General features: G+C 48.5%; 1 protein-coding gene across 15 annotated transcripts in view; it reads right to left on the bottom strand.

The window, feature by feature from the left end:
• The window catches only part of DTNB (dystrobrevin beta), a 387,737-nt gene that overhangs the window by 47,307 nt on the left and 323,649 nt on the right, over positions 1 to 16,781 (bottom strand). For all 15 annotated transcript variants that reach the window (XR_005595613.1, XR_005595609.1, XR_005595612.1 and 12 more), the window contains 2 exons: positions 5,137 to 5,296; positions 597 to 686 (listed from right to left, as the gene is read on the bottom strand). Coding sequence is in view for 9 of the 15 variants with exons in the window: in XM_039528646.1 (XP_039384580.1) it covers positions 597 to 686; positions 5,137 to 5,296 (250 nt within the window). In the remaining 6 variants the exon portion in view is untranslated. The remainder of the gene's footprint in view (positions 1 to 596; positions 687 to 5,136; positions 5,297 to 16,781) is intronic.

Raw genomic sequence — 16,781 nt, 5'->3', positions numbered from 1 at the left:
CACTTTTTGCACAGCTGTTTAATTCCTGTGTTTAAGTTGAGCCAAATGTATATTTTAATTTTATATTCATGCCTAGAGTTCCCTAATGGGAATTCATTTTAAGTGCACTCCAAATTGCTGTTATAAATACTACAGAATCATTAAGTAACAGTTTGTGTGAACTCACTCAAAAATATATCTTAACTTCTAAGCTTTAAAGAGCTGCTGTAGTAAAAAAAAATGACATTAAAAGTGGCATCTCTGCTCCCTGGCAAGCATTCTGAATCACATATGCTTACTTTACAAGCAAAGAAAAGTTATTATGGTTAGCCTTGTAGAAGTCAATACAGCTATGAGTGAGTGAACTGGTTTCTAGCACCCTAGAATCATCAACAACAGTGTCAGCCAGGTTCTGTATGTAGAACAGAATTCTCATTACTGGTGACTTCTCATTGAGGGAGAATTAAATTGCAACCTTGCAATCTAATTTTTCTATTTAGTTTCTGGATGAGAACTATAGTTTACAGATAAATCTTCAACACGTGGCTTTAAGATTACTATTGTTGGTCAGATTGATCTCCGGAGTGTACATGTATGTTAAAGTTTAACTCTCTCACCTGAATGAAGTTCCTTCACCAAAGAAGACATTGTATTTGTAATTGAATCAGCTGCTACCAATAAATCATTACGGAGGTTTCTTCGTGTACCTGGGAAAGAAATGGAGGAAAAGAAAACGAAGAGTTATGGCAGATATTAGATTTCAATTTCCCAAGCTACTCACAAAAGGAAGCTCAATCAGTTGTTCCTGACCAATGAAAATGAGTGATTACTTTCCCTCTGTAAGGAATATGAGAGCAGAACTGCAAACACTCACCTTTGCCTGCAGAGCTGCCACTTTGACAGGGTAGCTGTAGTGCAAAAACCCATTAAAACCAATCCTGGTTTAGTAAAGATTTCTGATATAAATGATCTGGAAAAAGGGGTAAACAGTGAGGCGGAAAAATTTGCAGATAGTACAAAACTACTCAAGGTAGTTAAGTCCCAGGCAGACTGCGAAGAGCTACAAAAGGATCTCACAAAACTGGGCGACTGGGCAACAAAATGGCAGATGAAATTCAATGTTGATAAATGTAAAGTAATGCACATTGGAAAACAGAATCCCAACTAGACATATAAAATGATGGGGTCTAAACTAGCTGTTACCACTCAAGAAAGAGATCTTGGAGTCACTGTGGATAGTTCTCTGAAAATATCCACTCAATGTGCCGCGGCAGTCAAAAAAGCAAACAGAATGTTGGGAATCATTAGGAAAGAGATAGATAATATGACAGAAAATATCATATTGCCTCTATATAAATCCATGGTACGCCCACACCTTGAATACTGTGTGCAGATGTGGTCGCCCCATCTCAAAAAAGAGATACTGGAATTGGAAAAGCTTCAGAAAAGGGCAACAAAAATTATTAGGGATATGGAATGGCTTCCATCTGAGGAGAGATTAACAAGACTGGGACTTTTCAGCTTGGAAAAGAGACAGCTAAGGGGGGGATATGATAGAGATCTATAAAATCATGACTGGTGTGGAGACAGTAAATAAGGAAGTGTTATTTACTCCTTCTCATAACTCAAGAACTAGGGGTCACCAAATGAAATTAATAGGCAGCAGGTTTAAAACAAACAAAAGGAAGTATTTTTTCACACACTGCACAGTCAACCTGCAGAACGTCTTGCCAGAGGATGTTGTGAAGGCCAAGACTATAACAGGATTAAAAAAAGAATTAGATACATTCACGTAGGATAGGTCTATCAATAGCTATTAGCCAGGATGGGCAGGGATGGTGTCCCTAGTCTCTGTTTGCCAGAAGCTGGGAATGGGCGACAGGGGATGGATCACTTGATGATTCCCTGTTCTGTTCATTCCCTCTGGGGCACCTGGCATTGGCCACTGTCGGCAGACAGGACACTGGGCTAGATGGACCATTGGTCTGACCCAGTATGGCCATTCTTATGTTCTTATATCCTGGAGTGGCTCCCTGCTTGGTGGATCGATTGTCTACTTCGCCAATATGCTGTTATACTATATTTTCCAATTACATGGACAGCACAGGTGGACCACATCAGCATGGTCAAGTGTTTCTTTGCCCAAGACAAGAGTAGTTTGCTTCTCTTTGAAGTGCAGCGATCTGGTGCTTCCATTTGTGTATATGCACACACACTATCCATGAAAATGCTTCCAGTCCCTTCTGTATAGTTCTTTCCATTGACAGATGGAGTAACTCTCTTTCCTGATGGACAATGCTCTAGTGGATAGCAGGCTCCCTAGTGCTCTAAATTGGCATCTATTGCGATGATTGGCATGCTTGGTTCCAAGGTTTGCAAACTTCTTGAAAATCTGTGTCCTGTCATTCACAACTGCAGGAACCTGTTCACCACTGGGTCAACCTGAACCTTTGCCATAGGTTGTGTAAACACAGTTAGTGGCAATGAGCAAATTATGCTGTGTAAAAACATCTCATGTGAAACCTGATCCTTCTGATAATGCCTGTGCAAGAGATTAGCAATACCAAGAGGGGCAGCAGAGTTCATATCACGGACACTTGCATTTTGCACTTTTTGGATGGCTCTTCTTGTCTTCTGTTGCCTCTCTGAGGAGCACAGATACAGACTTTTAGGTTTCCCCGGGAGTGTGCCACCCTGAGGCCCTGGCCCACTCCACCCCGTTCCCCAAGACCTGCCCTCTCCGCCTCTTCCCACCCTGCTCTACCCCCGAGACCCCTCCCTCACTCTGCCTTCCTCCCCGAGGCCCCACCCTCACTCTGCCTCTTCCCGCCCACACTCTGCCCTCTCCCTGAGGCCCTCACCTACTGCTCGCTGCTCTCCACCAGCATCGAAACAACGGTGGCTGGTGGTTACTGAGCACCCACTATTTTTTTCCCATGGGTGCTCCAGCCCCAGAGCACTCACGGAGTCAGCACATATGCTGAGGAAATAAAGATTCTGGGACTGAGAATCTATCCATGCTCCCAGGTGCACAATGAACTGTGTTGATGATGCAGTTGATCTTTTCCCTGTTTATCAGGAACCTGTATACTTCTAGTATTTTGATATTATTAACAAGCCCTCTCCTGTACCTTGACTCTAAGACCAAGAGATCATATAAGGAGGAGTCTTGTCTTGTCTGAGGATCACGCTGGCAGGAAATGCTAACAACCATTTCTCAAAAAAGGTTCCCTTCTCTGGTCCTGCAAAACAAGCAGAGATCTTCCTCCATTAGCTCTAATAGAGAGGATATTACAGGTAGAAAAGACCTTGCTTTTGCTTTTCTTCTCATTGGTCTGCCATGCTGACTGCTCCCTGGAGCTGCAAGGGAGAAAACACGGTGGAACCTCAGTGAAGAGCCGAAGGAAAACCTTCCTTCCTATGCACATACATTTGCAAGAACCCAGTAGCAGCACAAGCTAGCAAAAATAATGTAAAAGTTTGGTGAAAATTTTGAGTTAAATGAAACTTTTTTGGCAACATTCTTGGACTTCAGACAGAGCCTGTGAGTTACCGGTACTTGATTCTATAGCGGCATCATTGCTAGTGACTCCGAGCTGTTGTATTGTAGATTTTGAATACCTTGTAGGACCTACTGTACTATGTTCTACTTCATGCTGCCTGGAAACAAGTCAATCTGCAAAGGGGAAAGGAAACCAGTTGCCAAAGAAAGCAGTTGGGAGCTCTCAACTGTACTCAAACTTGCCGCAGAGGCTAAGAAGAAGCAACTGGACCACCCACGGCAGCAGATGGAGTGCTATGCCTCTGGTATTTGGCACGATACCTCCCTGGGAATGCCTGCTTCTGCTTTTGTTTCTGGAAGTGTTCAGAGGGACGAGGAGCTAATCTCTACTGCTGGAATCGGAACAACACATTCTTCTTACAAGTGAATTGCAGGGGCCCAAGGTTTGTAGGGCTGACATCTGCCAAAGTCTCATCTGTGTATTGACTAAGGAGGTTCTGGTCTTCAAGTAACAGAACCTCAGATTTTGTTGGATATCATGGGGAATGAACCCTTTAATCAGTACATTCTCCTCAAAGGGTTAGTGTGGTACCAAAGGCATTATGTTTCGAACAAGAGACTTTTTAGCCACTTACTGCTTCTCTGCTGTAACTTCCTTTGCCTTTTTCTTAGCCCCCTCAGGCAGAAGCCAGTCTAGGTAAGGAAGAATATAGTCTCGGCAATCTTCATTTGAAAAGCTAACAAACACGACACCATCTTCATAGTGAGGTCTATGTTCACAGACTCTGTCTTGAGGTGAAGACTGAATCATACAATTGATGCATTTGACACGGACACTTAGTAGCTACACTGACCACCAAGCAACATGGCACTAGATGTGCATAAAACTACTTGTGCCCTTGTGGTAACAATTGGTACGACTTGTCATCTCCTTTAGGAATAAGTGGTACAGTTTCTCTGGGGAGGGGATATGTTATCGTCCACTTTTTAATTTTGTCCACTGCTTTGTTTTTTTATTTCTCATCTTTTGGTTGGTTTTTACTCTTGTCCTCCCCTCACCACATAGCGTTTTGACACTTTTAGGTTTATACCAGAGTGTTTGCCTGTTCAGAGATTTACATACTTGTTAACGGCTACATTCAGTTTAGCATTCACTTATTTGCAGTCCAAAATTTCAACTTTTTTTTTTAAACCTAATAATCAACTTACAACAAGATGAATATTAGATGAACACTCTGGTTGGGAGTGCTGTTTATTTTTTCCTGATTGCTACCATTCTGTTCCTCTCTGCATCCTCTGGGCCAAATTTTGGTAAGTGGTCTCTCATTTTGCACTCAGTTCACAGCACTGTGACATGAAGTTTACTTACCTGATTTGTGGGTGCAACTGGGTAATGTTTAAGTGTCTAATTATTCACGTGCACAAAATGGTGGCTTAAAAATTGGGAGGCCAGGATTAGGCGACACAACTATTTTTGTTAATACTTGTGTCGCCTAATCCTGTAGATTAAAAGTATACTTCCATTCTGCTTTGGCATAGGCCAAGTGAAATAATATCAGTAATTATCATATTAAAATTGCTGTATTATATTTGTGTAATAATCAATCATTTCAGTGTTTGGCAATAGCAGGGGTTTTGGTTTGTGCTACGCTCACCTTGTGCAAAAGCTTCCTGCACATCTCCCCCGACTCCCGCAAGTGAGTCCTGAGGTACGTGAGTTGGGGTAGAGCCAGCGGAAGTGGCTCTGACAGGCATTGGCATTGGGCGACTGGCTCCATGGGTAGGTGAGGAGTGTGGGGAGCTTGCTGCTTGAGCCTGTAAAGGGAAATACAACACTGAGTTTCCAAACTGTTTAATTTTATATGTTTTGGCTCAATGTCTGCAAACGATTTTGTACAAAGCACTTAAGGAGAGAATAAAATTCAGGCACTTTATGCAAATATTCATGATATGAGTATTCTGAACATATGAATGGTAGCCCTCACATTCCTCCCAGATCCAAAGCTCACAGAAGTCAATACCAGTTCTGGTGTCCACAATTCAAGAAGGATGTTGATAAACTGTAGATGGTTCAGAGAAGAGTCAAGACAAGGATTAAAGAGCCACATGACCATCTAGTCCAGTATTTTTTCCCTGACGGTGAAGAATACCAGATGCTTCAAAGGTAAGTGCAAGAAACCCCACAGTGGGCATTTATAGAATAACCTGCCTACAGGTTCTCCCTAGCCACCATCATATGGTGTGGGCTTATGACCTGAAGCATGAGGATTTATATCACATACATCAGACTATCTAATTTAACTTGGTCATTCTCATTATCCATATAAATATTAAATGGAGCAGAGAACTCTTCAGATTTTGAGATAGTTCGCTTCACAAGTGGGGAAAATGTAGGCACCTCTTTCCCCAGAGTCCATAAACACAGTTTCTTTTCAGGACTCAGATTACATGGTGGACCACATGACTTTGACCTTAAAGATGAAGTCCATGGTAGAAATCCAAGCGAAGGAAGGGGAGAACCGTTTCATTTTCTTTGGCAGCAAAGTCCCTACCAGTACACCTGCCCATTAAAAAATAGTGAATTTCCTTTTTAGGTACCTCAAGTTTCCAGCAGACCTTTAACCGAGGATAGAAACACTAATTATGGGAAAGACCACCTCAGAGGACCTGATCTCAGTATGGTATAATGGATGTTACTGATAGCTCTAAACGATAAGATCCCTTTATGGAAAAAAGGGAAAAGGATCTAAAAACAAATATCTCTTTGGAACAATGGAAAAATAACTGGAGTAAAGACAAAGCCGCACCTAATTGTGTAACCATTAAGGAAAATTACTACAAACTACTTTATCATTGGTACCTCACTCCATTTAAACTAAAGAAAATATATCAAAAAGGGAGTCATAAATGCTGTAGAGGAGGTGGAGGACTAGGAGCTTTTCTGCATATCTGGTGGGAATGTCCTACAATTATAGTATTTGAGGAAAATTATAAATAGAACTTTCAAATTAAAAAACGGTTATTTACCTTTCAGCAAATGTGGCTCTTCAAGATGTTTTCCCCACACAGATCTCACTCTAAGGATGCATGCACCCCAACACCATGAGATTTGATTCTTTTTTACTAAACAGTATCCATTGGGGCTACACCAATCCCTGCATGTCTTGCACCCCTCAACAGAGTGCATAAAGGATGGAGCAGATCCAAATGTCACTCAGTTCCTTCACCAATAAAGAATCCCAAAGCTAGAGCACACCACATTCGTGGGGAAGCAGAGTGGGTCATGGGATCCCTGTGGACAAAACATCTCAAAGAACCACAGTTAATGTAAGGTAAGTGTTTTTATTTTTTCCACTATATGTCCACAGAGATCCCACTCTAGGTGATTGGCTAGCAGTTGTTTTTCTAAGGAAGTGGGTGCCAGAAGTTCTACTTAAATAGGGACTGTAGGACTGCCATGCTAAATTCAGAGTCAAATCTGGAGTTGCTACAAAGCAATAATGATTAGTAAAAATTCGTATTGAGTTCCAAGTAGCTACCCTACAGATTTTGGTTAAGTTAAGGAGCCTGCCTGATCTCTAGAGTTCACTTTGATTTGAGAAGGAGCTAATTTATTCAATTCATATGAAATACTGATACAGTTTGACACCCACTTCAAGAGTCTATGAGTGGAAATACCCTGCCCTCTAGACACGCCTCTAACAGCTAAAACGGTCTGGGAGATTTGCATAAAGATTTTGTCCTATGGAGATAGGAGGAAAGGGCTCTCACTACATCAAATGCATGGAGTTTTGCATCTGCAGGAGACGAGGGAAGCCTCGGGAAAAAACACTGGTAAATACATAATGTTTCAAGATTCAAGTATACTTTTGAAACTACTTTGGGTAGAAATTTTGCACGAGGTCAAAGAATAACTCTGTCCTTGTGTAAAGTAGTATAATCATAGAAAATAATAGAATATCAGGGTTGGAAGAGACCTCAGGAGGTCATCTAGTCCAACCCCCTGTTCAAAGCAGGACCAACCCCAACTAAATCATCCCAGCCAGGGCTTTATCAAGCCTGACCTTAAAAACCTCTAAGGAAGGAGATTCCATCACCTCCCTAGGAAACCCATTCCAGTGCTTCACCACCCTCCTAGTGAAATAATATCCTAATATCCAACCTAAACCTCCCCCACTGCAACTTGAGACTCCTTGTTCTGTCATCTGCCACCACTGAGAACAGTCTAGATCCATCCTCTTTGGAACCCCCTTTCAGGTAGTTGAAGGCTGCTATCAAATCCCCCCTCATTCTTCTCTTCTGCAGACTAAACAATCACAGTTCCCTCAGCCTCTCCTCATAAGTCATGTGCTTCAGCCCCCTAATCATTTTTGTTGCCCTCCGCTGGACTCTCTGATTTTTTCACATCCTTCTTGTAGTGTGGGGCCCAAAACTGGACATGCTATTCCAGATGAGGCATCACCAATGCCGAATAGAGGGGAATTATCACATCTCTTGATCTACTGGCAATGCTCCTACTTATACAGCCCAAAATGCCATTAGCCTTCTTGGCAACAAGGGCACACTGTTGACTCATATCCAGCTTCTCGTCCACTGTAACCCTAGGTCCTTTTCTGCAGAACTGCTGCCTAGCCACTTGGTCCCTAGTCTGTAGCAGTGATCAATGGCTCCATGTCTAGTTGGCAGCTGGTATCAAGAAGAGTGCCTCAGGGAGTCAGTTCTGGGGCCAGTTTTGTTCAATATCTTCATTAATGATCTGGAGGATGGCGTGAACTGCACCCTCAGCAAGTTTGCAGATGACACTAAACTGGGAGGAGTGGTTGATACGCTGGAGGGTAGGGATAGGATACAGAGGGACCTAGACAAATTAGAGAATTGGGCCAAAAGGAATCTGATGAGGTTCAACAAGGACAAGTGCAAAATCCTACACTAAGGACGGAAGTATAAGGTGGTCCTGCCATTAATGTCCGAATCTCACTCACTCTCCCAACAAAAGTATACAGTACAAAGCACATGCTATGATATAAAGAATAAAGGCTCAAATGAGGGTTCCATCAAAGACAGAAGTACTACATCTAAGCTCCCCAGGGGTAAGCGAGATTTTCCTTAATTGGTGGAAATACATAAACCAACCCCTTCAAAAATTTAGTCAGAGCTAGGTGTAAAAATACTGTGTGACCTTGAATGGGAGCATGGTAGGTAGATATTGCTACTACGTGAACTCTAATGGAGCTGACTGAAAGACTCAAATGTTTCAGAGAAACAAATAATCCAGAATGCCTGGGATGGAAGTCTCCAAGGGCTGCAGGGGATATGAGCAGCCCTCATTGAAAAACATTTCTACTTGGCTCTATATGTGAGCCTCGCTGAAGTTATCTTACTCTGAATCAGAATGTCCTGCACCAGTGCAAAGCAACATCTGTCTTATGAAGTTAGCCAGCTGGCATCCATGAAGTCAGATGCAGAGACGATGGGTCTGGATGTAGAATGAGACCTTGGCTCTGTGAGATAATGTATAGAAGAACTGGGAGTGGGAAGCATGGTCCAAATGATAGATGACTCAGTTTTGAGTCCCAAAATTGGTGTGCCACACTGGTGCTATCAGAATTACTCGGGCCTTGTTCTAACTTATTTTCTGAGGACTCTGGGAATTAGTGGAATTGGAGGAAATGCATACAATAGATACATGTTCCACTGGAGCACAAATTCATCCAAAAGGGAGCCTGGGCTCTTTTCTCCTCAGGAGGAAAATATGTGACACTATCAGAGGGGTAGCCGTGTTAGTCTGGTTCTGTAAAAGCAGCAAAGAATCCTGTGGCACCTTATAGACTAACAGACGTTTTGCAGCATGAGCTTTCGTGGGTGAATACCCACTTCTTCAGATGCAAGTCAATGTAGCAATTCTGGCAGTGAAAGGTTGGCTGCCAACAACTGCTACCATTAGGGTCCCTGGGATGGACCCTAATGTGACACTGCTTGTTCAAATTGGCTGCAAAAAGGTCTATGGTCGGACCCCGCCATTTCTGAAAAAATTGTTTATGGACTGTCTCTTAGAACTACAGAACCATAGGTTTAAAAGGGACCACAAGGGTCATCTAGTCCACCCCTCTGCCAAGATACAGGATCTTTGAAGGTCTCTTTGTGAAGGAAAGAGTACTTCCTGCTAAGATGGATCTGCTAAGTTTTTCTGGACACCAGGCAAGTGGAGGGCAATCAGACTGCCCCGATGTTGAACACACCACTCCTGTAGATGAGTAGTCTCTTGACACAGAAGGGATGATCTTGCTTCTCTTTGTCTGTGCATCACTGTGGTCTTTAAAGTCTATCAAGACCTTGTTGATGTGTAGGGGAATTCTTATGCATGCCAAGGAATTAAAAATGTTGAATAGTTTATGGATGTTCTCTTCGATTATAGTTGTTTTGATATTCAAGTTCTCCACAATTCTGGACAAGAGTTCCCAAAACACCTGAAAATCATCCATGGTCAGTGCTAAAGAGATAGTCTTGTTGGCATAAGAGGGATGCTTTGAGTGGAAGGAAGTTGGAGCATCTCCCGGGCCAATTCTGCCATCTTACCCAGCTGCTCTTCCAGTATTGGAGAGGAGGTCCTCGGTACTAATGCCAAGGAGGACCAGGATCTCTTCCTCCTCATGGGAACATGTGATGGCACTTGACCCTGGGACTGAAGATATGATAGGACCCAATATAATACATAGGGCGATGGCAGTAGATCGGACTGGTATTGGCCAGGTTATGGTGGCCCATCTACTGCCATTCTGGTCAGAGGCCTTGGTGCTGGGCACCTTTCAGTTATCATCTAGGGTGTCATTCCAGTCTCCTGGAATCAGGAGAGAAAGAGTGGCCCAGAGAGTGGGAGGTGAACCCATGATGATGCCTGTGCTGTGCCCAAGTCAGTACCGGCATCAGTGCCAGGAGGAAAGGTGAAGGTGGATTCTCGGAGATGAGCCTTGGCACAAGGAGTGCCATCAGTTCTGGAAGGGCTCTTGATGCCAAAGTCTCTTCTGCTTTTTTCATCATCATCATCATCCTGCTACTGTCTAGAAGTGGATGGCCTCAATGGCCTGTCCTTGGATAGAGTCCTCCTTCCATGGCAAATGTGATGTCTGCGTGGAATTGTGTTTGCAGCAATGTTCCATATCTGACACAGTGCTCTGTCCTAGGACCGGTGCCAAAGAAGTTGGCACGAATGTCTTTAGTAAAGAAGAGGAACCTGTTGGTGTCAAGTGACTTGGTGCCGACTTAGCCACATTCTTTGGTCTTTTGTCCCCACTGGAACAGGGGTTTTACCTGCTTGCTGGGGCACCAACTGAAGAGAGCCTCTTAGGTTTCAGTTAGGATTTTTCTTCCCCTGGGTCTGAGGCCACATGGATTGTGCCAAGAGGTGCAATTTCAGCCTCATACCCCTTAATTTCTCAGTGGCAGATGGAGCATTTTGGGGGGATGTGAGATTCCCCATGGCAGTAGCGACACCTGCTATGTCCATCTAACAGAGGCATCAGACTGCTGTGCACAGGACAGGGTTTAAACCCTGGCTTGAGTCTGCCATTTTTAATGTTTGTGTGACTTTGCCCTGCTGACCAGTCCTTGTCATCTCTATTTCTTTCTCTTTTTTTTTTAAATGTTCATCTAAAATGAAGAATTTAGAATTCAAACAGGTGAAACGTACTTTGTCACAGCCCAGTTCAAACCTTACACATAAGCCATAGTGGGTTGGAGAGTCCAGGGTCAGTCTCACTGCCACAGGACAGTACATGGGGACTAAGGGAGGGCCATGACCACCTTGCTCTTTATGCCCTTGTGCGAGCACAGAGAGGCCCTGGATGCATGTGTAGCCCTGACAGACACAGCTATTCAAACAATTCCCAGCTCGCACGCATGCGGTGCAGGGATACCAACAGTGGGATTCAAACTGACACAGTTGAAGGAGAAAAGACGGTGCGTGCACGCTCGTCGGAAGATTTTTACCCTAGCAACACTCGGTGGGTCGGCTGGGCGCCCCCGGGAGTGGTGCCGCTATAGCGCTAGTTATATACCCCAGCCGACCCGTCCGCTCCTCAGTTCCTTCTTGCCGGCTACTCCGACAGTGGGGAAGGAGGGCGGGTCTGGAATGGATATGAGCAACACATCTCGAAGAACAACAGTTACAACGGTGAGTAACCATCTTTTCTTCTTCGAGTGATTGCTCCTATGCATTCCAGTTAGGTGATTCCCAAGCCTTACCTAGGCAGTGGGGTCGGAGTGAGACGTGGCAGAGTGTAAGACTGCTGAGCCAAAGGCTGCATCGTCTCTGGATTGTTGCACCAGTGCGTAGTGGGAAGCAAAGGTGTGGACAGAAGACCAGGTGTCCTGGATGGGGACATGGGCCAGGAGGGCGGCAGAAGAGGCTTGTGCTCTTGTAGAATGAGCGGTGAGATGGCTAGCTGGAACCCGAGCAAGCTCATAGCATGTCCTGATACATGACGTCACCCAGGACGAAATTCGCTGAGCAGAGACTGGCTTGCCCTTCATGCGATCTGCAACCGCTACAAATAGCTGGGGCGAACGCCGGAAGGGTTTCGTTCGCTCTATATAAAAAGCGAGGGCCCTACACACGTTGAGGCTATGAAGCTGTTGTTCCCAACGTGATGCATGCGACTTCGGGAAGAAAACCGGAGGAAGATGTCCTGGTTTACATGGAAAGCCGACACCACCTTAGGGAGGAAGGCGGGGTGTGGCCGAAGCTGCACCTTGTCCTTATGGAAGATGGTATACGGTGGGTCAGCCGTTAGGGCGCGAAGCTCAGAAACTCGTCTTGCTGAAGTAATAGCGACGAGGAAGGCCGTTTTCCAGGACAAATAGAGTAGGGAACACGTGGCCAAGGGCTCAAAGGGGGCTCCCATAAGCTTGGCTAAAACCAAGTTCAAATCCCAGGTAGGTGTAGGGCGCCGTACCTGAGGGTACAATCGTTCTAGCCCCTTAAGGAAGCGGGAAACCATCTGATTATAGAAGATGGATCGTTCCCCTATGCTGGGCCTAAAGGCGGAAATGGCCGCCAGGTGCACCTTCAAGGAGGAGACCGCGAGGCCTTGCTCCTTGAGCGACCAGAGGTAGTCCAAGATCTTGGGAATAGGCACCAGGAGAGGGTTCAGATCCTTCTGATCACACCAGTGTGCGAAACGCTTCCACTTGGCGAGGTAAGTCGACCGAGTGGAGGGTTTCCTGCTTTCCAGCAGCACCTGCTGTACTGCAGCGGAACAGTCACGCTCTGCTCGGGTCAGCCACGCAGGAGCCAAGCCGTAAGGTGAAGGGACTGCAGGTCCGGGTGGTGAAGCCTGCCGAAGTCCTGTGTTATGAGGTCCGGCCATAACAGGAGGGGAATGGGATCCCGCACTGAGAGGTCGAACAGCAGGGTGTACCAGTGCTGTCTCGGCCAAGCCGGAGCAATGAGAATGAGGCGGGCCCTGTCCCTCCAGAGCTTGAGTAGCACCCAGTGTATGAGGGGGAACGGAGGGAAGGCCTACAGCAGGTGATCCGTCCACGGCAGGAGGAACGCGTCCGATAGGGAACCCTGGGAGCGTCCCTGGTAAGAGCAGAACTGGTGGCATTTCCTGTTCTCTTTGGAGGCAAACAGGTCTATTTGGGGAAAGCCCCACCTCCGGAAAACTGTGTGGATAACATCGGGGCGAATCAACCACTCGTGGGAGAGGAATGACCTGCTGAGATGGTCCGCCAGCGTGTTCTGTACTCCCGGAAGAAACGACGCTACTAGGTGTATGGAGTGGGCTATGCAGAAGTCCCATAGTCGCATCGCTTCCGAGCAAAGCAGGGAGGAACGTGCCCCGCCCTGCTTGTTTATATAGAACATCGCTGTCGTGTTGTCTGTGAAGAAGGACACGCAGCGATCTTGGAGGTGGGAGCGAAAGGTTTGGCACGCCAAGCGAACCGCTCGCAGTTCCCTGATGTTGATGTGCAGGGTCAGCTCGCGGGGTGACCAGAGGCCCTGGGTGTGCAGGCTGCCGAGGTGCGCACCCCACCCCATGGCCGAGGCGTCCGTGTTCAGAGTGATGGAGGGGTTGGGGGGGGCGGAACGGGACCCCGGCACACACCACCTCTGGGTCCAACCACCAGTGGAGCGATTCGAGGGCTGACCTCGGGATCGTGACCACCGTGTCTATAGAGTCCCTGTGCAGGCGGTAAACCGACGCTAACCAAGTTTGAAAGGTGCGAAGGCGGAGCTTCGCATATAGGGTCACGAAAGTGCACGCTGCCATGTGGCCTAGGAGGCTGAGGCAGGTGCGCACCGTTGTCGTCGGGAAGGACTGTAGGCTTCGGATGATGGAAGCCATGGACTGGTGTCGAGGCAGAGGGAGGCAGGCCCTGGCCAGATTGGAGTCCAGGACTGCGCCGATGAACTCTATCCTCTGCGTTGGAGTCAAGGTAGACTTCTCGTGTTGATCATAAGGCCTAGCTTTTGAAAAAGCCCTATGCTCAGGGACATTTGTTGTGTTACGAGTTGCTGGGACGTTCCACGGACCAGCCAGTCATCGAGATACGGGTAGACATGTATCCGACGGTGGTGGAGGCCCGCGGGAACCACTGCCATGCACTTGGTGAAGACCCTCGGTGCCGTGGAGAGGCCGAAGGGGAGCACCGTGAACTGGTAGTGCTGGTGGTTGACGACGAAGCGAAGGTAGCGTCGATGAGGAGGGCGGCAAACCAGTCTCCCGGATCCAGGGAGGGAATAATGGTCCCCAGGGTCACCATGCGGAACTTGAGCTTCACGAGAAATCTGTTGAGCTCGCGGAGGTCTAGGATTGGACGCAGACCTCCCTTCGCCTTGGGGATCAGGAAGTAGCGGGAGTAAAAACCCCTGCCCCGCATGTCTTCTGGCACCTCCTCTATGGCACCCAAACTCAACAGAGTCTCGACCTCTTGCAAGAGGAACTGCTCGTGAGAGGGGTCCCTGAAGAGGGACGGGTAGGGTGGGGGGGAGGGAGGGGGCGAAACAAACTGAAGGCGGTAACCAGATTGCACCGTGCGAAGTACCCAGCTGTCTGATGTTATCTGGGACCAAGCCGGTAGGAATTGGGAGAGACGGTTGGAAAACAATGGGGAAGGATCTGGTAACGAAACTGGTGGGCCGTCCTCGGGCGTCCCATCAAATATTCTGTTTAGGCCCTGAAGCAGGCTTCGAGGGCGGTTGGGACTGGTTCCCCTGATTGCCCGACTGTCTGCGCCGGTTCACTCTGCCCCGGCGCCTATTATCTGGCCGCGGCCTGGGCTGGCTGTACGGGCGGTATGGTTGTGGCCGGAAGGACCTCCTCTGGGTAACCGGGGTGTGCATGCCCAGGGAGCGGATCGTGACGCGACCGTCCTTAAGGGTCTGCAGCCTTGAGTCGGTCTACTCGGAGAAGAGACCCTGGCCGTCAAAGAGCAAGTCCTGAATGGTTTGTTGGACTTCCGGCGGCAGCGTCGAGGCCTGAAGCCACGAAATGCGCCTCATGGTTACCCCAGAGGCCAGGGTCCTGGCTCCCGAATCTGCTGAGTCCAGAGAGACTTGGAGGGCCGATCGGGACGCTTTCTTACCCTCCTCCACCAGAGCCGTGAACTCAGGACGGGACTCCTGTGGCACAAGCTCGGAGAATTTTGACAGAGACACCAAGGTGTTAAAGGTGTATCTGCTCAGGAGAGCCAGTTGGTTGGCAACCCGTAACTGAAGGCCACCGGCAGAGTAAACTTTGCGGCCCAAAAGGTCTATGCGCCGTGCCTCCTTAGACTTAGGCGCTGGCGCTTGTTGGCCATGGCGTTCACGGTCGTTAACCTATTGGATCACCAACGAGCATGGAGCAGGGTGAGTATAGAGGTACTCGTAGCCCTTGGACGGGGCCATGTACTTCCTTTCCACTCCTTGGGCGGTCGGAGTGATGGAAGCCGGTGACTGCCAAATGGTATCCGCATTCCGCTGAATAGTGCGGATAAACGGCAGGGCCACTCGCAGAGGCGCATCCGCCGAGATTATATTGACGACTGGGTCATCATCTTCCGCCACCTCCTCAATTGGCAGGTTTATGTTCTGGGCCACTCGCCGCAACAAGTCCTGATGGGCCCGAAGGTCAATCGGAGGAGGTCCCGAGGCGGACGCCCCTGCCACCACCTCATCCGGGGAGGAAGAGGATGACAGGCCTGGGACCAGAGTGTCCTGCGGAGGCTCAGCGAGCTGCTGTGGGGCCTCTTCGACAGGGGGATGCTCAGCATCAACGGATGTCCACGGCCCCTCTTCCACGGCTGTGGGAGGAGGTCTGCTGACCGTGGCCTCAGGCACTCGGTGGTCGGAGGGCCCGGAGCGCTGAGTGGCAAAGGGGGCTCCTTGCGCCTCATGGTACGCCCATGGAGTCCAGAGGGCCCATTGAGGAAGACCTTGGTCTTGGCCTTGAGGCTCGGTGAGCTGGTCAGCTGCACTGTCGGCCTGGGAGGAGACAGATGGCTGTCTCGAAGGCCAAGGCGGTGCCGAGAGACTATGCGACTGCGCCGCCGACACCGCCGTTCTGTCCCTGGACGGTGCCGGGAGTGAGACCGGGACCATCTACCGTGCCGGTGCCGGGAGGTCGACCGGGATCTCGAGTCCCGACGGTGGGAACGGCTGCAGGAGGAGCGGTACCGGGAGCCGGATCGGTGCCAATAGTGCCTGTCTGGAGACCGGGAGACCGGGACCGGGATCGTCTCCGCGAGTACGACCGGTACCGCGATGGAGAGCGGTACCAGGACTGCGAGCGGTGTCAAGATCTGGAGCGGCGTGAACGGGAACGTCTCTGGGACCGGGACCTGGAGTAACATCTGTCCTGCTGGTCAGGGGAAGGAGGCCTCATTATAGCCGGCTTGCCCGCTGATTTAACAACCCGCACCAGCGGTGCCGGGGGTTGAGAATGCGTTGGCTCCGTCAACGCTATAAGCTCTCTCGCCGTTGAAAAAGTCTCAGGCATCGACGGGAGAGTGAGCTCGACCGCGGTGTGCACCGGGAAGCAAGGTGGTACCGGACTCAACGGCCCTTGTGGTGCCGGAGTCAACGGCACAGCGCCTGGTTGTTGCGCTGTCAGTGCCGGCGCCGGTACCGGAGGTCGGGTGACAGGTCCAGGCGCAGAGACCTTCTTGGAGGAGGTCGGTGCCGCCTTGCGTGTTCCCAACGGAGAGAGGGAACGGTGCCGGGGGGCCGGTGCCGGCTGCTGCTTCCGCTGCACCTCGATACCGGAACGTACTGGAACCGCTGGCACGCTCCGCACCGAAGCTGACTGCGGGGCAGCCG

Source organism: Mauremys reevesii, linkage group 3 (genome assembly GCF_016161935.1).
Source record: "Mauremys reevesii isolate NIE-2019 linkage group 3, ASM1616193v1, whole genome shotgun sequence".
Classification (NCBI taxonomy): Eukaryota; Metazoa; Chordata; order Testudines; family Geoemydidae; genus Mauremys; species Mauremys reevesii.
Note: the sequence above shows the minus strand (reverse complement) of the source record. Positions and strands in the feature narration are given on the sequence as shown.